Source organism: Odontesthes bonariensis, chromosome 2 (assembly GCF_027942865.1).
Source record: "Odontesthes bonariensis isolate fOdoBon6 chromosome 2, fOdoBon6.hap1, whole genome shotgun sequence".
Taxonomy (NCBI): domain Eukaryota; kingdom Metazoa; phylum Chordata; class Actinopteri; order Atheriniformes; family Atherinopsidae; genus Odontesthes; species Odontesthes bonariensis.
Genome location: NC_134507.1, coordinates 41,529,081 through 41,549,506, shown reverse-complemented (window position 1 = coordinate 41,549,506; position 20,426 = coordinate 41,529,081). Strand labels below are relative to the sequence as shown.

General features: G+C 38.9%; 1 protein-coding gene across 3 annotated transcripts in view; it reads left to right on the top strand.

Moving 5' to 3' along the window:
* The first annotated feature begins 1,914 nt into the window (after nt 1-1,914).
* The window catches only part of nt5c2a (5'-nucleotidase, cytosolic IIa), a 72,282-nt gene continuing 53,770 nt past the window's right edge, over nt 1,915-20,426 (top strand). For all 3 annotated transcript variants that reach the window (XR_012772738.1, XM_075481707.1, XM_075481717.1), the window contains exons 1-5: nt 1,915-2,216; nt 2,798-2,919; nt 7,924-7,997; nt 20,009-20,126; nt 20,246-20,341. Coding sequence is in view for 2 of the 3 variants with exons in the window: in XM_075481707.1 (XP_075337822.1) it covers nt 2,819-2,919; nt 7,924-7,997; nt 20,009-20,126; nt 20,246-20,341 (389 nt within the window). In the remaining variant the exon portion in view is untranslated. The remainder of the gene's footprint in view (nt 2,217-2,797; nt 2,920-7,923; nt 7,998-20,008; nt 20,127-20,245; nt 20,342-20,426) is intronic.

Sequence of the window (20,426 nt, the reverse complement as noted above, 5' to 3'; positions counted from 1 at the left end):
GCCAACATATGGCAACTTATGTCCAGCGTTCTCGACCTATCAGTAACGTACCTATATCGTACCTCTAGCGTATTCAGTGTATGCCTAGCGTATGCTTAGCGTATTAACCATACGCTCGCATACGCACAAAAGTTTTGAGCATGTTCAAAAATTTATTTCTGCCTCAGCGTATGCCAACGTATGCCAGCGTGCTTGAAACGTATACAACCTATGCCTAACGTTCCCCTAGCGTATGTCAGCGTATACCAGCGTATGAGTGATAATTTTCATACGCTGGCATACGCTAGTGCCATACGCAACAGTGTGACAGGGCCATTAGCCATGGCCACACTCTCTTCACCCTCACGTTACCTTCTGTCAGTGTATTTATCCTCTCTATACTCCTGTCTTTAAAACTAATAAAAATAGAATACATGGTTCTGGTAAATTTCAAATACTCAAAATAATAGTAATGATTAAATGTTTGTACTTATTGTGCCTGTATCACCTGTAAAGCAATAGCTGTGATTAGCAGCTGTTTGTTTTTTATTTACAACGTATGGGGCATTTTGTTGGGCAGGCACTGACACTTGTGATACTTAAATATGTTGATACAAAGTTGATCATGACAACTAATGAACTCCCATAAATTAGATTTGGGAACACAAAAACACAACACCTCTTCCAAACCCATTTTCAACGCAAACATATACACGAGTGCTCATTTTCTCCTTTGTCATTTTCTCCCTAACTCTCAACGTGGAGTGATTCAGTGAAGCCTGAAGACTCCCATCAGGGAGACAGCACCCTCATCCTTGTCTCAGCTTCTCAGATTTTTCCAGCACCTCCCTTGATTTTAATAAACTAATCTTCTCAGTGGTGTGGTCTTTGTTTGTGAAAAAGTAGTGTTTTGATATGAAAACCTCACTTTTTTTCTTTGCTGTCATAAGTGTCAGATTGCTTCTCCTAACTTGAGCCACTATTTGTTTCTCCTTCCAACATTAGTGGAGAAACACCTTTTTCAGATCAATTGCATACCCATACCCATTCAGCACAACAAACCATGGCGGTTTGTTTGACATGCTGTTCATCTAATTTCAATTAAAAATTGATTTAATTATTGTAGAAAATAAGCATATGTTGAAAAGACAAAAATTATTAATTTAGATGGTGTATTTTAATGTACAAGTTTATATCACAGGTTACTGCACATGCAAACCAAAAAAGAAACCTCTTCTTTTTGCATATAAAGTGAAAGGTGTTGCCTATTATTGCCTATTTATTTCAGTCCACTGATCCATGATATTGTCAATAGACAGTCATTGATAATCATCTGTTAGTTTCCTTGTGTCCTTGCTGAAAGTGACAATCTAATATTAGTCAACAGGCCCACAGTGTTCAGAGAAATTGCTGATACAATGATTTAGATAAACCGTAGAAATTTAATTGTATTTTTTAAACCACTCCTTCTCTCAATCCATCTTTTTTCTAAACCCGCTTAATCCACTTCAGGGTTGTAGGGTGGCTCCCATTGGGTAGAGGTGGGATACATCCTGGACTGGTCAAGACAAACAACCATGCACGCTCGCACTCACTCCTATGATCAATTAAGAATCATGGGTCAACCTAACATGCGTGTTTGTGGACTATGGGAGGAAGTTGGAGTAAACAGATAGAACATATGCAACATCCCAGCCGGGATTCGTGCCGGGATCCTCTTGTTGTGAGGCAAAAGTGCAAATCATGCAGTCCCTCCTTCTCAACATAACACTGAACATTAGTTCTGATCTATCATGCCATATGAGTACACAAAAGTACCCGAATATACATTTGGCCGTTGGCAAAACTCTCTGTAAGAGTTCCAGGTCCAATTACATCCTGTTATACATCTTCCCGCACAGTAGGTGGCAGGATGCACCAGAGTTGAGCCATAGCTCAAGAAGAAGAAGACAGACGAACGCCTGAGGAGAATTCGTGTGGGCTAGTTTGGATCAGTCAGAGGAACTCTTTACTGCAAATGGCTATTACAAAAGGTTGATTATGTTTATGAATGAGTTTCAATGATAAAAAAAAATCTTGCCGTAACTTTGAAAACTATATCTTGCACAAATATGTCCAAGGACAAGACTTTGTGATCCTTCCAGATGATCCAATATAACAGAAACCATCTTTGAAGGTGCAAAGCTATGCGCACGATCGAGACACAAAGTATGTCGCCAACTTGACATGTAAAGACTGTAAGTCGTGATATTAACAAACTGTCTATACTATTTGTGCATAGATGGATACTTTTAAATGTATTTTAATTAAGATTGATAGCTGACTTTAGCAGCTACTTTTAATTATTTGTATTCCGACTTTAAGTGTCTACCAAATTTATGCTAAATTACTCTGAATTTATTTCGTTTCTCATTGAGACAATTACTTATAGCTAAGAAGTCTCAGTAACGTCGTATTGCGATTTGCATCACTTAGCTCGCTGATTATTAGCAGTAGCATCTGAACTTTCATGACCATTACAGAACACTAAGCTAACTTGAACTGAGACATATTTCTGCTATTGAGAGAAACTATTCTCGGTGAGCCATCGATGATCCACGGAAATTACCGTAGATTGGAAGCTCCAGTCTCAAATTTATAATTCTATTTCAATGTTTCTTCTTCAATATATTAACGTCATACATGGTTTTGTTTATGTTATGTCAGGATGTCACAGGTACCCATCATTTGTCTGTTTTAATGGATGTCACTGCTTCCACAAATAAGGCAACTTATTGTGGTTGAACAAGGTTTAAATAATCAACTAATTTCACCCCAGAATCATTCTGAACGGTTAAAGATGACCACTTCGTGGAGTGACCGTCTGCAGAACTTTGCCGAACTACCAGTCAACATGGACGGAATGGCTATGAAAAAGTATCGACGTGAAGTTCACCACAGGTATAAAACTGCTTTAAATAGACGGAAAGAAAAATCCTGTGGAGTTCTTGAGCACTGATAAGTCTTTCTAACCACAAATGTTTATGGCGGCAACGATAAAGACAGTTTTAAAGTCAAATATTTACAGCACACTGGAAATGCTACATATTTTTGACCTTTTGTCAAAACAAATTCCCATGTTTTAGCGAATTTCAAACATTTACTTCAGATTTGAGATGCATTTATAATAGATATTTCTTAATACACAACAAAAAATTTGTTCCCCACACATTTACTCTATGCTGCAGAAATGATTTATTGACAATTAATTTGTAGTGGCTGTAAAATGATGACTTGCAGTCTGAAAAATATTCATCACTTTTATTTTAGGGGTACAGGGGTACAGTTAACACATATGGGCACAGCATGCTCTCTCCCAGTTTTTCAGCTTTTATTTATATGTTGCAGCTAAATAGCAATTTGAAGTATAATGTATGCTTGAAATAAACTTCAGTAGAAGCAATATGAAAATTAGATGAAATAATATCCCCAAAAAGTTCAAATGATTAAAAGTTTGTTGTTAATGTCTCACTCTCCTTTCCGCTTGTAAATATGATCATCTCCTCACATGAAAATGCATTTATAACGCTTATTCCACATTGTTGGCTGTTAGCAAAGTACCGTCCTTCCATAAAACACAAAAAAATGTCATAGATAACAATTAAATGAAACACAACTATAATGAGTAGCATTGGCACATTTAACACATATTGGCAGTAATCAACCTGTGTCCAGAGCTATGTTTAGGCTACATGCACAACAATATTCTGAGTGAGGACCTTTCTCTGAAAAAGATATCAACTTGTAAACATCAGTTACTGATTACCCTAACCCAAACAAAGTCATTTACAAATTAAGTGATGAGGAATATGTAGATTTTACTATGCTTTATCTAAATTATGTAGACATGTACACAACTTATTTGCAGTATTATACCCAGAGTTTTTATGGCATCTTGCCATGGCCACTACTGTTTTACAATGTATGTTCTAGTCTCAAGCTTTTATAAAAGGAAAGGTGGAGAAACAACGTAAACTGATTACGTTGTGTTTAGAACGTTATGGATGTAATGAAGGTTTTGTGCCTAGGAAACGTAATGTGGGTATACGTCATTAATTTGAGTATGCTCTGTAACATGTAAATGGGATTATTAATAGAATATCCTATTTGCAACTTATGTAGCAGCTCAATTTAAATATTGTCTTATTGAATTAGAATATTGCTATAAATGTACACATAGTCAATGTATAAAATGATTTGCACATGAAGGAGTGGACATAATAGTAGTACTATTAAAGGTGGGGTATGAGATCTTTGAAAAACGGTTCCTACAAGCTATATTTTTGAAAATACACAACCTTGCCTCTCCCTTCAGCCCACCCCTCGAAACCACGCCTTCAAAACATATGAACGAGTCGGGAGGGGTGAGGGTGGCTTACGGTTGATTGGCACAGGGTGCTTGCGCAAGTCTTGAAAGTCTTAATAAGTATGGAAATTTGTAGCACTGTTTTCCATACCTTGAAAAGTCTTGAATTTTGTGTGAAAGTCTTAATAAAGTATGGAAAATAAATGTATGGTAGAATTTTACAGTATGCTCAAAGGCATTGTGAAATTAGAACTAGGAAGGTAGGCTATAAAACTATAATTGTACTAACTGGTCACATACTGTATTAGCCTAATGGGATGAGATGTGAGTGAAGAGACTGAATTCTACATACAATCATCCATCCATTCATTTTTTTTATAGATAGTTTTTGTGACACTTGTTTGATGTGAAATTCATGTACTTGTGATTTTCATGTTTTGAAACGTTTTCATCAGTAAAAGCATAATTTACTGTGAATAATGCATTTGTTCATTGAATACTAGCTTATAAAAAATAACATTTCTAATAAACACAGTTGGTACAAACTCAACCAATGAAGTAGGCAGTAGGCACACAAGTTACAAGTACATAAAGTTAAGGTCTTGGGGGAAAAAAGTATCAGTTTTAAAAAAGTCTGGAATTTTAATTTGGAAAAAGAGCAAGCACCCTGTTGGCATGTCAGAATCCAATAGAAGTAACTTCATTACGTCTATTGGTCAGACATTTCCTCTTGCTACACCCTCTACAATGGACTAAAATATTATTTTTTTCCCCAAACATTCTATTTTAGTGGGTGCAATGGGGTCGTGAGGAGGTTTTCAGACAATATGATAAAAAATGCTCCAGAAAACATCTCATACCCCATCTTTTAATAGTAATAGTATCCAACTAGTATTTTAAAAAAAATAAAAAATGTTAGGTGTTATTCTATTGAGTGAGAGCACTGGGAACAAGGGTCTGAATAGTGATAATGTAAAAGAAAATTCCCCTCACTTTTACATTCTCAAAAACAATATACCTGCTAGATGCGACCTGAGGCAATTGCATATGATTAAATATGATTACAATTAATTGAATTCCAATTGGCTTGAATTGGACTTTATTATCTAAGTTCCTTGAGATGACATTTGTTGTATTTGGCGCTATATAAATAAAAATGAATTGAATTGAATTGAATTTCTAAAGTGCCACTGGCTTACGATGACTGGCTTAATTTTTTTTACCTGATATTAAATGGACATAGGTGGTATGAGACTAAGTGAAAATTGAAAAGAGTGCACCAGCCATAAAGATAATTTTCAGCTCGAAGATTTAGGAATGTAGTGCCTTTAACAGGAATGTGAACAGATTTTACCAAAAATTATCTCAGATTTGTAGATAATTTATACACTATATGTAGTGTCATTGAATTCATCCTGAATCAGATCTCAAAATGTGCTCATGTTTTTGTATGGTCTGTTACAAAGACCTTCACATGAAGCAACTATATTTAGATACCATTTGGAACCTTTGATTTAACTTTGAATATATGCTCTTAGATGTATATTCTAATGATACATTTAATAATAAGGTGACCTTTCTTTAAGTACAGGTAATGAATGACTATATAAACAGCAACATTTGTCAGTATCTTCCCAATTTAAGCCCCGGCTTGTTAAATGAGGAACTTTGAAACAAAGAGGGAACTAAATTAAAAATAAAGGAAATGCTTTCAACAACAAAAGTAATTTTTCTGTCATGTGTTTCCTTTAAATTTCCATCTGCAATAAATAACATAACATAGATGAACATGCTGCCTCTGTATGTTGCATATTTTCTCTTAATCATGATAAAGAGCATTAATGTAAATGTTTCATCTCTTTTGTTGAAGGAATCAACCAGAGCTTCAGTTCCCTCTGATTGATAGCCTACACATAGGGGTGAAATAACCAGGATCAGATTCTTTGCATGAATTTACCCACACATTAGCTACTATACCAGCTCAGCCTAACTAACAAGTCAGTACAAGAGAAGTTATCACTTACCAGTGGCAATGACAAAGCTAACTCTGAAAGAATACAGTATTGGATAATATCTCCATGTGCTTTGTGTAGGCAGTAAATTAGAGGAGATGGACGTTTTGGTTGATCCCTATAATAAAACTAATAGTTTATATACTTCAGACATACTTTAATGCTCTGTAACGATACAGAGCATCGTGACTGACAATATAATATACAACATTTGAATGGCTTTGTGTTCATCTGTGTTATTTTATTGATCAGAGATTTAAACAAAAGTTAGCCATCAATCCTGTTTCACACTAATATGGAAATGAGTTCTTCTCGCATAAAGTTTTTTCGGTCATATTATGTGAATTTCATGCAAAGATTATGGAAGTTTGCAGCCTTTCAGTTCTTCGCTGATTTGCAATACAATATATAGTATATAAAGTGTGTGTATCCTTCAACTTCAAACAGAAAAGTAAAACTGCAAAAAAATATTGTTTTGTCCTCTTGTCAGCATGTTTGTTCATCACATATATCAATTGATGCAGTCTCATTCTTGGTAATTCATGTAATGTTACCCCACCTTGTCTCTTGAGATGTTTGGTGGTTTCTTTTTTCAGTCTCTAAAGCATAGCAGCAAATTCATGAATATGGATTTTGGGCAGGTAGAGGTTTGTTTCTATGACAGTTTTTCCATTTTGGGTCAAAGGGCAAATTTTGGCCATTTTTCAGATTTACACACCTCGTAGAAAAATGTTCACGCCCCAGGGATTTTGAGCTACGGACTTCATCTTTGGTCGGTATGCAGTTAAGGGATGGGGGAACAAAAGTTATCAGAAATCTTGAGTTTTTGAGTATGTTTAGGGGGCTTGGCCAAGCGGCAAACTTGGCTTACTCGCCACTGTAAACGAAACGCTATAACTTTAACGTAAAGACTTAAATCTGCACCAAACTTGGTATGAGTCATCCATGTTGGATGCATGACGGTCCTATGTGGTCATATGCTGACATCATATTAGCCCCGCCCCCTCAGAACAGGAAGTCCCTTTGTTAACGTGCCAAACGTTCATCACATATATCAATTGATGCAGTCTCATTCTTGGTAATTCATGTAATGTTACCCCACCTTGTCTCTTGAGATGTTTGGTGGTTTCTTTTTTCAGTCTCTAAAGCATAGCAGCAAATTCATGAATATGGATTTTGGGCAGGTAGAGGTTTGTTTCTATGACAGTGGCGTTACATCCCTCAACTGTAGATGGAGTCAAAAAGTGCCAAATTCTTTGGTGTTAATCCAAATGACACTTTCCTTTATACTACATCCAGAAATATGATGAGGTAACTGCTCTTTAAAGAAGCAGAACGCCATACATTTTGATATTTTGGTGTGGAAACTTAAACATAGCCTACTGTTCTTTAGTTTTCCATTTGTAGCTTTAGTTTCTAACAGGACATTTCCAAAACAAAAATAAAAAACAAGGTTTCAGCAGATGAATGCTAGCGGAACTCACCTGACTATTCACAGTGAGTTTGATTGTGATTGATTAAATGGAGGAAGTGTATTTAATTCAAATTAAAATCAAATTCACTGTCAATACATTTTTCCCTTTCCAGAGTGTTTGTCAACCGAAGCTTGGCCATGGAGAAAATGAAGTGTTTTGGTTTTGATATGGATTATACTCTTGCAGGTAGGTGGAGTTATTTGTCTTAATTGATTTAACTGCATTAGAAAACATCAAACATGACCGGTTACATAAAGGCTGGATATTTATTAACTAAGCACTCAAGATAACTGCAGCCTGAAATAGACTAAATGTGAAACATGATCATCAACACAGAATGATATTTTTAGGATAAATTAGAACTATTCCAGAAGTGTGGGATATGATGAATCGTAATATCGATCAAATAATTACAGAAAAAAGAATCAATCTGACTCAATAACTTGGACGTTTAACTTTGACGTATTGTGGTTAAATAGTCAGTTATAAAGTATCAGGATACGTTGGAAGACGATATACCTAAAACTTTAATCAAATAGGAAAATTATAAAGTTTCATTACATTGCATTTTTCCTTTCCATTTAGTTAGTTACTGTGACTAATGAAATGAAAAAATGTAATGTAATGAAAATATACTTTATAATTTTCTTTTGGTAGTGTTTCAGTATTTTGTTGTATGGTTGTAGCTGCTGGCAGAAATTACCATTCTGTGTTGGGGCAGAGCTTAAGAAATCTTGTTGTTTAAACAATGGGCCTCATGCAAGAACGTTTTCGTATTTTTATTCTAAATTTCTCTTACTTTTTTCGTAAGAAGGTCTCGTACGAACAGATTCAACAAACGCTCTTAACTTCGGAGAAAGTGTGTAAACGACCTGCGTAAATGATGAATCCCACTCGTGCGTATCTAAGTGCACGTGCACGAGGATAGTAGATTTGCATTCTCCACGCCCAAAATGATACCATATTAGTAGCTGTGCTTCCTCTCTCCTGTGCCAGGAAGTGTTGAGTGTTGAGTCATGAGAATGGCCTCAAGGCGCAAAAATAACAACTTTACGGGCTCTGAGATTGAAGTTCTGCTTTCAGAGATCCAAAAAGGTAAATCTGTCATTTTTAGCAGTGTCAGCAGTGGAATTACGGCACCTGCTAAAGTGAAGAAATGGGAAGCAATTACGAGTGCTGTTAATACCATGTCACCTGTAGTTCGTAATGTCACCGAAATAAAAAATAAATGGTTTGATATGAAAATGGCTTAAAAAAAAAAAGTCTCGCCCTGGGCAGGCGCTCTATGACTGCAACCAAAGCTGTGATGTCAGTTGTTGCCTCATGATGGCACTTTGATGGGACGGTCTATGAGGGGGGTCTCCTGGCACCACACCTTCTGGTCTGCCTGGGCTGGTTCAGGTTGTAGGAGACCCTCGTTCATGGTAATATTGTGCAAATCTGGCATGCCTTCTCTGGGCTATAGAGCAGTTTGCCCCCCGCTGTATCAAGACACACCCACCTGGCCTTCAGCTCAGTGCGCTCCACAACAGGGGCACGGGTGCTTTGATGCGTATATGTGTCTCGTGCTCCAATTATGATTGGCAGTCCAGCCACGGCATGAAAGTCCCTCTTTATTTGTACTTGTTGGACAGCAGTGTATGGGAATTTGATGTACCATGGGTGATAAACTTATGAGAGTTTTGATGACCAAGGGGAGCGCATGACTCACAGAGGACTGGGACACACCCGATCTGTCTCCAATCTCGCTCTGAAAGGTTCCCGTGGCCAAAAATCCAAGGGTGGTGAGGACCTGGACGTGTGGTGGAATTGGTGTTTTTCTCTGGAGTTGTGGCTCTAGCAAGCTGCATATTTGCAGTAGCACAGTCCTTGGGAATCTTAATCACGATGTCAGCCATTCGTCTGTCTCCGCACGGGTATCTACACGGTCTCTTCCAAGAGCCTGATGCACTAAGGCATCCAAAAGTAGCAAGTCAGCCGCTGGTTACGCTTCCCATTGACCTTGTTATATAGAGATTCAAATGAACCTTCAATTAGTGCATAATTTAAGTCAAACAGAATAATGTCAGCATAATTATTGGGTATAATGTATATTTAGGCCCGAGTAGCTAAGCGCTGCGAAGGCCTATTGTATCTGTAGGATTTCACTACAGTGGAAACCGCTTATAGTGATCACGTTGGTCCAGAGCCAATTTGAACACTATAAGCGGTTGATTACTAAAACCGAAGTTGTATTACAGTAGAGGTATTTCACTTATTTTTTATGGAGAATATCATCTAAATGCCATTTGTATCGTTTTTCAATGGGAAAAATTAAATAAAACGGATAGCTTCAGCATTTACTGAATTTTATTATCATGCAAATTTAATTACAGTACTGCGCAGTGCGCAGACATACTGTAGGCTAACTCAAATACAGTACGTTACTTATTCTCTGCTGTGCCGCCGGTGCATTTTTTTTCTTACAAGTCAGAAAATAAAGTTTGAATTCAATCCGCCTTTCAGCACCCCTGCTCGGATCTATGCTCCTCCGTGCCGGTGTTCTGTCGATTTGTGCTACTTGGCGTGAAAACGAAACTTAGAAAATCGGCTTGGCGCATGCGCAAAACCACAAAGTAGCAATTCTCGACAAGTAGGAGAAATCGAATGAACACCGGCCTCCCATCTTACAAGAACCAGCCTGGAGCTTCCAGCGGTCACACGCGCATTCAATCCGCTCTCCAGCACCCATCCTCGGACACATGCTCCTCCATGACTTCCTTTTTCCAGCCATGATTCGCGCGCTTGCTGCCCGGTGTCAACTCGTTACGTTGGCTAGCGAGGCAGAAGCAGACGTCCAGAAAGGAATCAAGGGAGTAAAAAATAAAATAGCTACACGTAGTTTTAAAATTATTTTTGCACGTTTACATTCATAAAATGGCCAAAAATGAACATTATAAGCGGATTTCTTGATCACTATAAACGAATTATTTAAACAGCATTTGTATAGAAATGATTCCGTCCCAAGCCTTTTGATCCATATAAGCTGATTGAGCCGGTTGATTACTATATCCGTGACCACTATAAGCGGTTTCCACTGTATTATCATTATTCCCGGCTTCTTTTTCTTTTCCACGCGGAATCGCAAATGGCGGGGCCTGAACGTATTCGAAAACTCACCAAACTTTACCCAAAATTGTCCCCCGCGTGAAATCACATGATTTTAATGGAGTCGAAAGTGGGCGTGGCCAAACTGCTCTACAGCGCCACCTAACGTGAGATAGCCCGAACCGTACATCGTAGAGATCTGAAACTCGGTATGTATGTATATCGCCTCAAATCAAGAACAAAAGTCTCTTGGGGGTATGCTCTAAAATGTACAAGGAGGCGGCCATTTTGGGTCAAAGGGCGTAGAGAAATGTTCACGCCCCAGGGATTTTGAGCTACGGACTTCATCTTTGGTCGGTATGCAGTTAAGGGATGGGGGAACAAAAGTTATCAGAAATCTTGAGTTTTTGAGCATGTTTAGGGGGCTTGGCCAAGCGGCGAACTTGGCTTACTCGCCACTAAACGAAACGCTATAACTTTAACGTAAAGACTTAAATCTGCACCAAACTTGGTATGAGTCATCCATGTTGGATGCATGACGGTCCTATGTGGTCATATGCTGACGTCATATTAGCCCCGCCCCCTCAGAACAGGAAGTCCCTTTGTTAACGTGGAAAGCTCCATCTCTGGCCCCCTACATCTAATCAACATGATCTTGTGTCAGAATACAGATAACAAGTTGGTCTCACTTGCTTTAAAGCACCAACAGTTTTCAGTTGAAGGCGTGGCTCTGGCGGCTTGGTGAAGTCAGACATCACGCCGTTACCATACGTTTGGCTCTAAATTTTACAGTTTTGAGCCGAGATGCACCAAACTCACTGGGATCGATCGTAATCCACCCCCCAACAGGTGTGCAGTCCAATATTTGATGGGCGTGGCCTAATGCCTCCACAGCGCCCCCTAGAACATCTAAAAACATCAGCCCCAAGCCATAATTTCACCGACAATCATGAAACTCAGCCAGCCTGTGCGTCTTGTCAGGACCTACAAAATAGTGTGGGCGTGGCAGAATGGCAAATTCCAATCCCTCGTCGTTTGCATACGTTCGGCTCTAAATCTCACACGCATCATCCGATTTGCACCAAACTAGATATGAATGACCGTTGTTAACCTCTAAATAGCCCAATAGGATTATATTGGAGTGTGACTCCAGTGCGCCCCCTATATCATTTAAACAGCTATATCTCCTTGAGACATCATCCGATCTGCACCATATTTTTTGTGCATCATTACGGAGCAGCGCTTCACACGTTGGCGTGGTACATTTCTGACGTCGCTAAACCCCGCCCCCACAAAACAGGAAGTGACGGTAACTCCTGTCTGGAAGGTGAGATATCGCTCCAACTTTGAACACGTGCCACTGGTGTCGTACTGACGTGGACTGAAGGCCATTTGGGAGATTCGTCGCATGCGTGACGGCGTTGATAACCATGTCGGGGCGGCGGTGCCGGCGGTCAGGCGGTCGCAAGGCCGGAGCTGCGCTTGGCTGCGAGGGCCGATATCACTGCTCGCAGTTTTAATAATTTTTTTTTTCTTCAAAGTAATTAAACATATAATCCATTAGTCAAGCAAGCTTGATTTGAATAACAGCGGACTATTTTACGAAACTCCTACGACAGGTCTGGATCACTCGTAAATTCAGTTCGTACCTGAAAGAAAACGTAAAATACGAAAAGATTGGTGAATGCGCATATTCTCTTAAATCACTCGTACGGACGATTTAAGAACAAATCTGTGCGTACGAACGGTTCTTGCATGAGGCCCATTGTCTTGTTGAGCTTGGACATTATTGTCCATTTTGTTAAGCAACCTGCACAGCATTCCTTTGCAAAATCTGCTCTAAGGGCTCCAGAGCAGGTTCTAGCATACAGTCAGTCCTTTTTTTTTTTTCCACTGTTTGGTCAGTTTCTAAGATCTTGCAATGTATCTGGGCCGATTTTTATAATGTTTGGGGAGTCGGCTTTTACTCAATATATGTACTTAATCCCCCTGCATAATGAATTTGTGAATTTAGACCGGCCCTAAAAATTTTGAATGGAAAATGGATGACAAGCAATTTAATGGTCAAACTCCACAGTAAAACAAAACAATTTCCTGCTTTTTAATTTGTAGTAAATGACTATTGTCTAAGCCATGCAAATTTTTTCCTTTTAAATGTGTGTGCGAGCTTCTGCACAAGTGGTACAACAAGGCAAACATTTTTCATTGTAAATATTATGTGTTTATCAATTAATGAAATTGTCCATTTGAAAATCGTCTTTCCTTGATCAAACATTTATGGTCATCTTTACAGACAAATCTGTTTTTCGGAGAGACAATTATTACAACAATGTTATTCATGGATGATTCGGCTTTATTGAAAAAAAACAACAATTTAATAAGTATAAATGTGAAATACACTAGTATAACTCTGAATGTTAAAAAAATTGCAATTTACATGTACACATTGTAATAAATGTTTACATGTAAAGTTAAATGTGTGTGTCAACATAGTCTGAATAACAAAAACAGTACAACAATAGGATTAAATTTATAGTGATGAGGTACAAAACCAATTAACTTTCCATGTGTATCGTTGTGTAAGCTCTCCCTGCAGTTCCTACACATACACCAGGATACAGCTTTTGTCAGGGATTCAGCATGCTACCTCTGGAGTTTCAGCGGTGCATCAAAAAGTAGCCTCGGGGCCTTGGAAGAAAGTGGAGCAAACAGAGTCTGGAGTCTGATAGATAAGTTCCTAGGCAGACAGATCAGAGATCCTATGAGGTTAGGTTAAAATTTTACATCACAAACTGCATATTTCAGTATTTCAAAATGTATAGACATTGTAAATCATTGTGCAATATATTAATTTAAATGTTAAAGTCTATCAGGGCCTAGAAAGTAGTTAAACTAGACAGCCTCACAGACTGTATCACAGACAACCTAATCTTCTGTGTGAAGAATGTTATATTCAAAAGGACTGTATGGGGTTTCTCCAACAACAAACCTTGGATTAGTTGTGACATTGAGGCCCTTCTGAGGATAAAGAAGAGTGACTTAAAGGACTTAAAAGGGCCTTTAAATCAGGAAACAAGGACTAGCTGAGGCATTGGAGTGGACAATTCCATCATCTTCCTCCCTCAACAAGCTCCATCTCACCTGGAGACTCCTTGGAGCACTGTGGAGATCAGATTTATTTTTATTTATTTATTTTTTAAATTTATTTCTCCATTGCCTTTGCCATGTAGCCTCATTAAAGATGGGTATAACAGATTGTATGGAAAATTATTCCAGGAATTTGTGGACTTGTGCCAGCAGAACCACATCTAGATCAATGCGGGTAAAATAAAGGAGCTGTTTTTGGATTTCCACTGGCACCCCCACTCCACACTGATACCAGTGAACATCCATGGAAGGGACATTGAGTTGGTCAGTGGGGTTTCATTGCACTGAAAGAATCGGATTAATGGCTAAATTACAATAAGAATAATAGTTATTAAATTCATGTATAGACCTTAGTTCAGAAGGTCCTTTGTTCCCAGAGCCATAAGGGTTTTTAACAGTGACTGCTGAGTTCTTCTCAAATTGATTGATTGATTGATTGATTTTTTTTTTAATGAATTTTTTTTAATTTATTTTATTTTATTATTATTATTATTATTATTATTATTATTATTATTATTTATTTGTTTATTTAGTCATTTATTATTATTAGTTAGTTAGTAGTAGTATTTTTACTAGAAATGGTATTATTATTGTTGTTGTTAATATACAATCATTGTAAATATTTATAATTTTTTTTGAGCTACTTGACTAATCTGAATTTCCCCCATTGGGGGATGAATAAAGTATTTTTCTATTCTATTTCTATTCTATTATATTCTATTCTAGTTTGACTAAAAATTGGATCGGATAGGGTTACTCGCAGTCGGAAAGACCCCAAGATAACTTGGTTGAAAGTCGCACTAAACGTGGTTGTAGATTTGCGTTCTGCGCATGCTCGATATTTTTTCCCGGGGTCGTGACCCAGAAGTCAAAGGAGGCGATATTACTGTTGTTGTCGTCGCCGTCGGAAAGAAACAAACAACGCGATGGAGTATGCGCCGTTGTGCTTCGCGTTTGTGCAATAACCACCTCATCACAAACGAAATGTAGAGGGAAGTAGCTACATCTTGCTCTTCGTTCCCCAGCTTTCTCTAATGCCTGAGTTTGTTGTTATTGGTGGTGAAGAGGTCAACCGGAAGTGGCTCTATTAGCAATCGTTGAAATGGGTACAGCACCACCTATTGTACAAGGGTATGACATGCTTTGTGCCAGTGATTCCATTTACTCACAGCCATATATACTCGGATAATTGCCCTTGCTCAAATAAGGATCATAATCCAACTATAGCTATAATCAAAGGTAGGGTTAAATACACCTTGAGGACTCATTTTTGCAATTGTATATGCAGTTCATGGAGATGTTATTTTACGGGGTGTTGATGGTTACAACGTGGGATGCCGCCGAAGAACATATGCGGAGAATACAAGAGCACTATAGTCCCCGAAATGTGGCGGTAAATAACGTCCTCTGCTCGGAGGCTGAGGAGCTCGCGGACCTCCTTTGTCTCCCCAGTTGGCCATATTAAAAAATGTCTCGAACTTGATGTAGGCTAAAACAGAGTAAAACTTGTCCTCACCTGTCGCTGTTGTTCTGAATCAGCTGTCCATTCTGTCTTTTAAACTCCTCACGTCACGCCACTCCCACGTCCGACCCGCGTCGATTGCGTTCACACCAAACTCGGCTTGGCAAAAAGACTAGGGTCCGACGCGGGTCGAAAGGCGAGACGAGTTGACGCGGCAGCCCGGGTCGGCAGTGTGAACGCAACAGCGGACACGCTAAATTCGCGGATTAAACGCGGGTTATTCGTCAGTGTGAAAGGGGCTTTAATCTTCTCAGAAGGTTCAGGGGCATTCCTGAAGTCCTTCTTCAGGGCTGTTGGGCATCAGCCATTTTGTATGGAGTGGTTGAGTGTCGGGAGCATCGTCACAGCAGTTGACAGGAAGGAGGCTTGGCAGCTCTGTCCTGGGATGCTCTCTTTTAACCTATCAGGTTATTACTTCTTAAAGGTGTCAGACTCAACAATGAACTCTGCTCCTCCTGCCCCAAGTGACAGGCCACATAAACCAAATAAAATAGGTAATTTTTTTGGGAGTCATTTCTGTAGCTTCCTGTTGCGATGCTATGGTCAGTTATGTGTTAATTTAAAAAAATAAATAAAAATGGTGAGCATCTCTACTCATCCACTCCAAAGACTGGCTTGTGTGTGTGGCTGTCTGTGTTGCTTTGAGTATGATGCATTAGAAAAAAAAAAAAAAATCTTTTCCTTTGAGTCACACATCCATTTTATTTGAAATCTCGGAAACATCTCAATTCTTGTCTTTAACTCGACCAGGGGTCGGCAACCAGCGGCTCTGGAGACACATGTGGCTCTTTCATCCCTTTGCTGTCAAGAGTATCTAATTGTAATTTTTTTCATTTTAGTTCATTAGTTTTTTGTATGTAATTCTAAATGTGAAGATTATGGTGATCTTGTAACATTAAGATATAACATGTTTAATTTTTTTTTTTTAAATAAAAATCTGTTTAGTAAAGGATTTTTGAAATATCCAAAGTGCAATGACAAATGGACATTACAGAAACACGAGTAGACATGAATACAACACATAGCCCCAATGTGTCCAGATAGACATGAATTGGGTAATATGACTTAAAGAAAAGACAATATAGCAACCATTCTACAGAAAAGAAAGCAAATAAAATCTTCAAATGTAAAATAATCCCTTCCTAGTCGCTGCCAATACACCACACTAATATGAGCACATTGCCACATCTAGAGTCAGCGCTAAAAAAAAAAAAAGCATAAACCAAGAATGCATAGCGTGTTGTTAAGCTGCACCTAATGGCCAAGTCTTCACAGAGTCTGGAATGCATTAAGAAAAGGACCCCACGCTTAAATGTTTCAGCTAGTATCTAACAGTCTCCAAATTCAAGCAGGACATGATTTCTTCTAGCCATTGTGTATGAGTGGGGGAGGAGGCATCCCTCCACCTGAGTAGGATCAGTCGTCTAGCTAGCAGAGAAACAAAGGATATAGTACGTCGTTTTTCTATGGACAACTCGACCCCTGCCTCCATGAACCCAAAAAGAGCAATCAATGGGCTTGGTTCCAACCTAATGACTATCACCCGACAGAGTGTATGGAAAATTTCCCTCCAATAGTTGTTAAGGCTCGAAGACCAGTACATGTGGATGAGTGAAGCCTCAGCAAATCTGCATTTGAGACAATGTGGGCTAATATCAGGGTACATAGAGGATAGTTTTGCCTTTGAGAGATGAGCCCTGTGCACCACTTTGAACTGAATTAAGTTGTGACGTGCACAGAGGGAGGTCGAGTTAACCAGTTTAAGAATGGAAGTCTAAGTGTCTTCTGATAAAGAGAGACCCAAGTCTTCCTCCCATGCTGTTCTAAGCCTACCTGTGGAGAGGCTCCCAAGATCCAACACCATGTTATACAGAGCTGAGCTGAGAACTTTTTTTTAAGTGGATTGACAGAGAGGACTCTGTCAACAGGGGTAAACTGAACGGTCTTGATCGGTGTGAGTTTGTGCGAATTGTGGTTGTGGGTGTGTGAATCAAGTAACTTAATCCATGAAGTAAATTTTGAGCCAAAGCCAAATTTGTCCAGCACAGCAAATAAGTACACCCACTCAACCCGGTCGAATGCTTTCTCTGCATCAAGAGAGACAACGCATTCTGGGATATCTTCAGAGGAAGAGTAGATAATGTCAAGCAGCTATCTTATATTGAAATATGATTCCCTGCCTTTAACAAAGCCAGTCTTTGGATATGATTGTAGGAAGGGCAGAATCCAATCTATGGACTAGGACCTTGGCTGCAATTTTAGCATCCGTGTTAAGGAGGGAAATAGGCCTGTAGGAAGAACGTTCGGTCGGATCTTTACCTTTCTTTGCAATGAGGGTAATACAGGCCTCAGTAAATGATGGAGGGAGTGAACCTTGCCTGTAAGATTCAGAGAGGACTGAGTATAACAGTGGGGAAAGCAGCAGAGAGAATTTCTTAAAAAAGGGAAGCCATCAGGGCCCAGGCACTTGCCTGACTGCATTGAAGACATGGCTGAAGCTATTTCTGTCTGGGATATAGGCTCCTCCAATCTTTTCTTTATGTCTGATGAAAGACTAGGGATGTTGAGACCACTTAGAAAGTCAGAAATGGCATTAGAATGCCATTTGGTAACCGGATCTTAGAAATATTTCGTTTTGCTTTATGGCCTTTGAGTTGATTGACTAATAGTTTCAGATTTGTCTCCATATACATAAAACATGGTTTTACTCTTTAAAAGTGATTGTTCAATTGAGTAGGCAGTGAGCAGATCAAATTTGATCTTAAGTTCTAACTGTTTTTTATACAAATCTGGACACTTAGTCTGGACACTGTCAATCTCTCTGATTTGGTGGGCAAGGTCTGACTGCTCTTGGCGGGATTTTCGCTTTACTTGAGCAGTATAGGCTATAATCTGCCCCCGAAGGTAGGCCTTCAGAGCACCCCATACAATTGGACAAGAAGTGTCTGTAGACATACTTTTAATAAGAAAAAAGGCTATTTCCTCCTGCATGAATTTGATAAAGTTATCATCCGACAGCAAAGTTAAGTTGAATCGCCACTGTCTGTTCCTCTGAGTGAGGCCAGGGAAAGACATGGTCAGGACAATAGGGCGTTATCCGAGATGATAATACTCTGATAAGCACATAAGTGAACCAGTGGAATAAGTTCGTTATCAATTAATAAATAATCGATCCTTGAGTAAGTGTGATAGACGTGTGGAAAAAAAAGAGTATTCTCTGTCATGTGGATGCAAAGAACGCCATATGTCACAAACACCATAGTTAGAGAGAAAATCTTGAATAAAACGGGCTGATCTACTTGCTGCGCTGGGGTTAGTGGAAGATCGGTCCAAAACCGGATCTAACTAACAGTTAAAGTCACCTCCGAGGATAAGAGAGTATGTATTAAGATCTGGGAGCAATGAGAACAAAAAAAACTACATTATCCACATTAGGAGCATAGATGTTTACGAATACCAGAAGTGTGTTATGTAGTTTACCTGATACAATGACATACCGATCGAACCTGTCAGATATCACATTATGTTGCACAAAGGTAATATCTTGACAGATGAGAATTGAAACTCCCCGGGCCTTGGCTTGAAAAGAGGAGGGAAATCCCTGCCCCGACCATCGTGACAACAGATGGACATTATCCGAACTGCAAATATGGGTTTCTTGTAGGAAAGCTGTTTCTGTTTTAAGTTGTTTCAAATCTGAGAAGACCTTTCTCCTTTTTACAGGATGGTTCAGACCCCTAAAATTCCAACTCAGTAGAGCTAAATGTCTGTTCATACCGCTTGATAAATAAAGTTAGAACAAGAGCGCATTGACCTAAGCCGAATATTGAGCGATAAGGTGTGACTAGTGCATTGTGCTGGATTTTAAAAGGGTATTAAAAAATTACCGGCAGTGACATATAACCCCAACCCACCCTCCCCAACCAAGACCGCTGCTATAAAAAAAAGCAGCAAGCTCTTCAAAACAAACATTGTACAACAACACCTCTTCCGTCTCACACACAACTAACTATTGCTCCTGTGTTTTCTAGCAGTTCATTGATTTCATCAATGGAACACACTATAGTTTTTTTTTTTTTAATTCATTGTATAAAGGTAAAAAACGATGAATGCAGTGTTATCTTCATTTTTGATGTTAAAAGGGTTTTGTGGCTCCCGGTGTTTTCCTTTCAATGGGAAACGGGTCCAAATGGCTCTTTGAGTGTTGAAGGTTGCCAACCCCTGACATAGACCATAGATCACAGCAAAATTGTCATAGATGGCGGCTGAAAGTAGTATAATCTATTATAATCTAAATTATACTATATATTATAATCTATTAAACTAAAAAAAATGTTAGTACTGGAATTTCCACATTGTTCTTGTTGGAATTGTATTTTTTTCGACCACTCTTTAGTGTTGTGTTTGTGAATATATCTCCCTTTCTGTGTGCATTTTGTAGTATATAAGTCCCCTGAATATGAGTCATTGGGCTTCCAGTTGACAGTGGAGCGTCTGGTATCCATTGGGTATCCACAGGAGCTGCTAAACTTTGTCTATGATCCCTCTTTTCCCACTAGGTAAGTACACAAAGTCCTGTTTTTTTGGACTCCTTATTAAACAATCAGTGTAACAAATTTTGTATGAAGTGTGGCTGCAATGGTGTCTGTCTTCACTCACGTGTCTCCATTCTTCTTAGAGGTCTAGTGTTTGACACAATGTATGGGAACCTGCTCAAAGTGGACACCTATGGGAACATTCTTGTTTGTGTGCACGGGTTCAATTTCTTGAGGGGGTAAGTTCCTCACTCTTCCTTCTCATCTCACTTTAATTTTGTTACTTAGATTAATATTAGGCAAGACTTTAGAGTCTGAAACCAT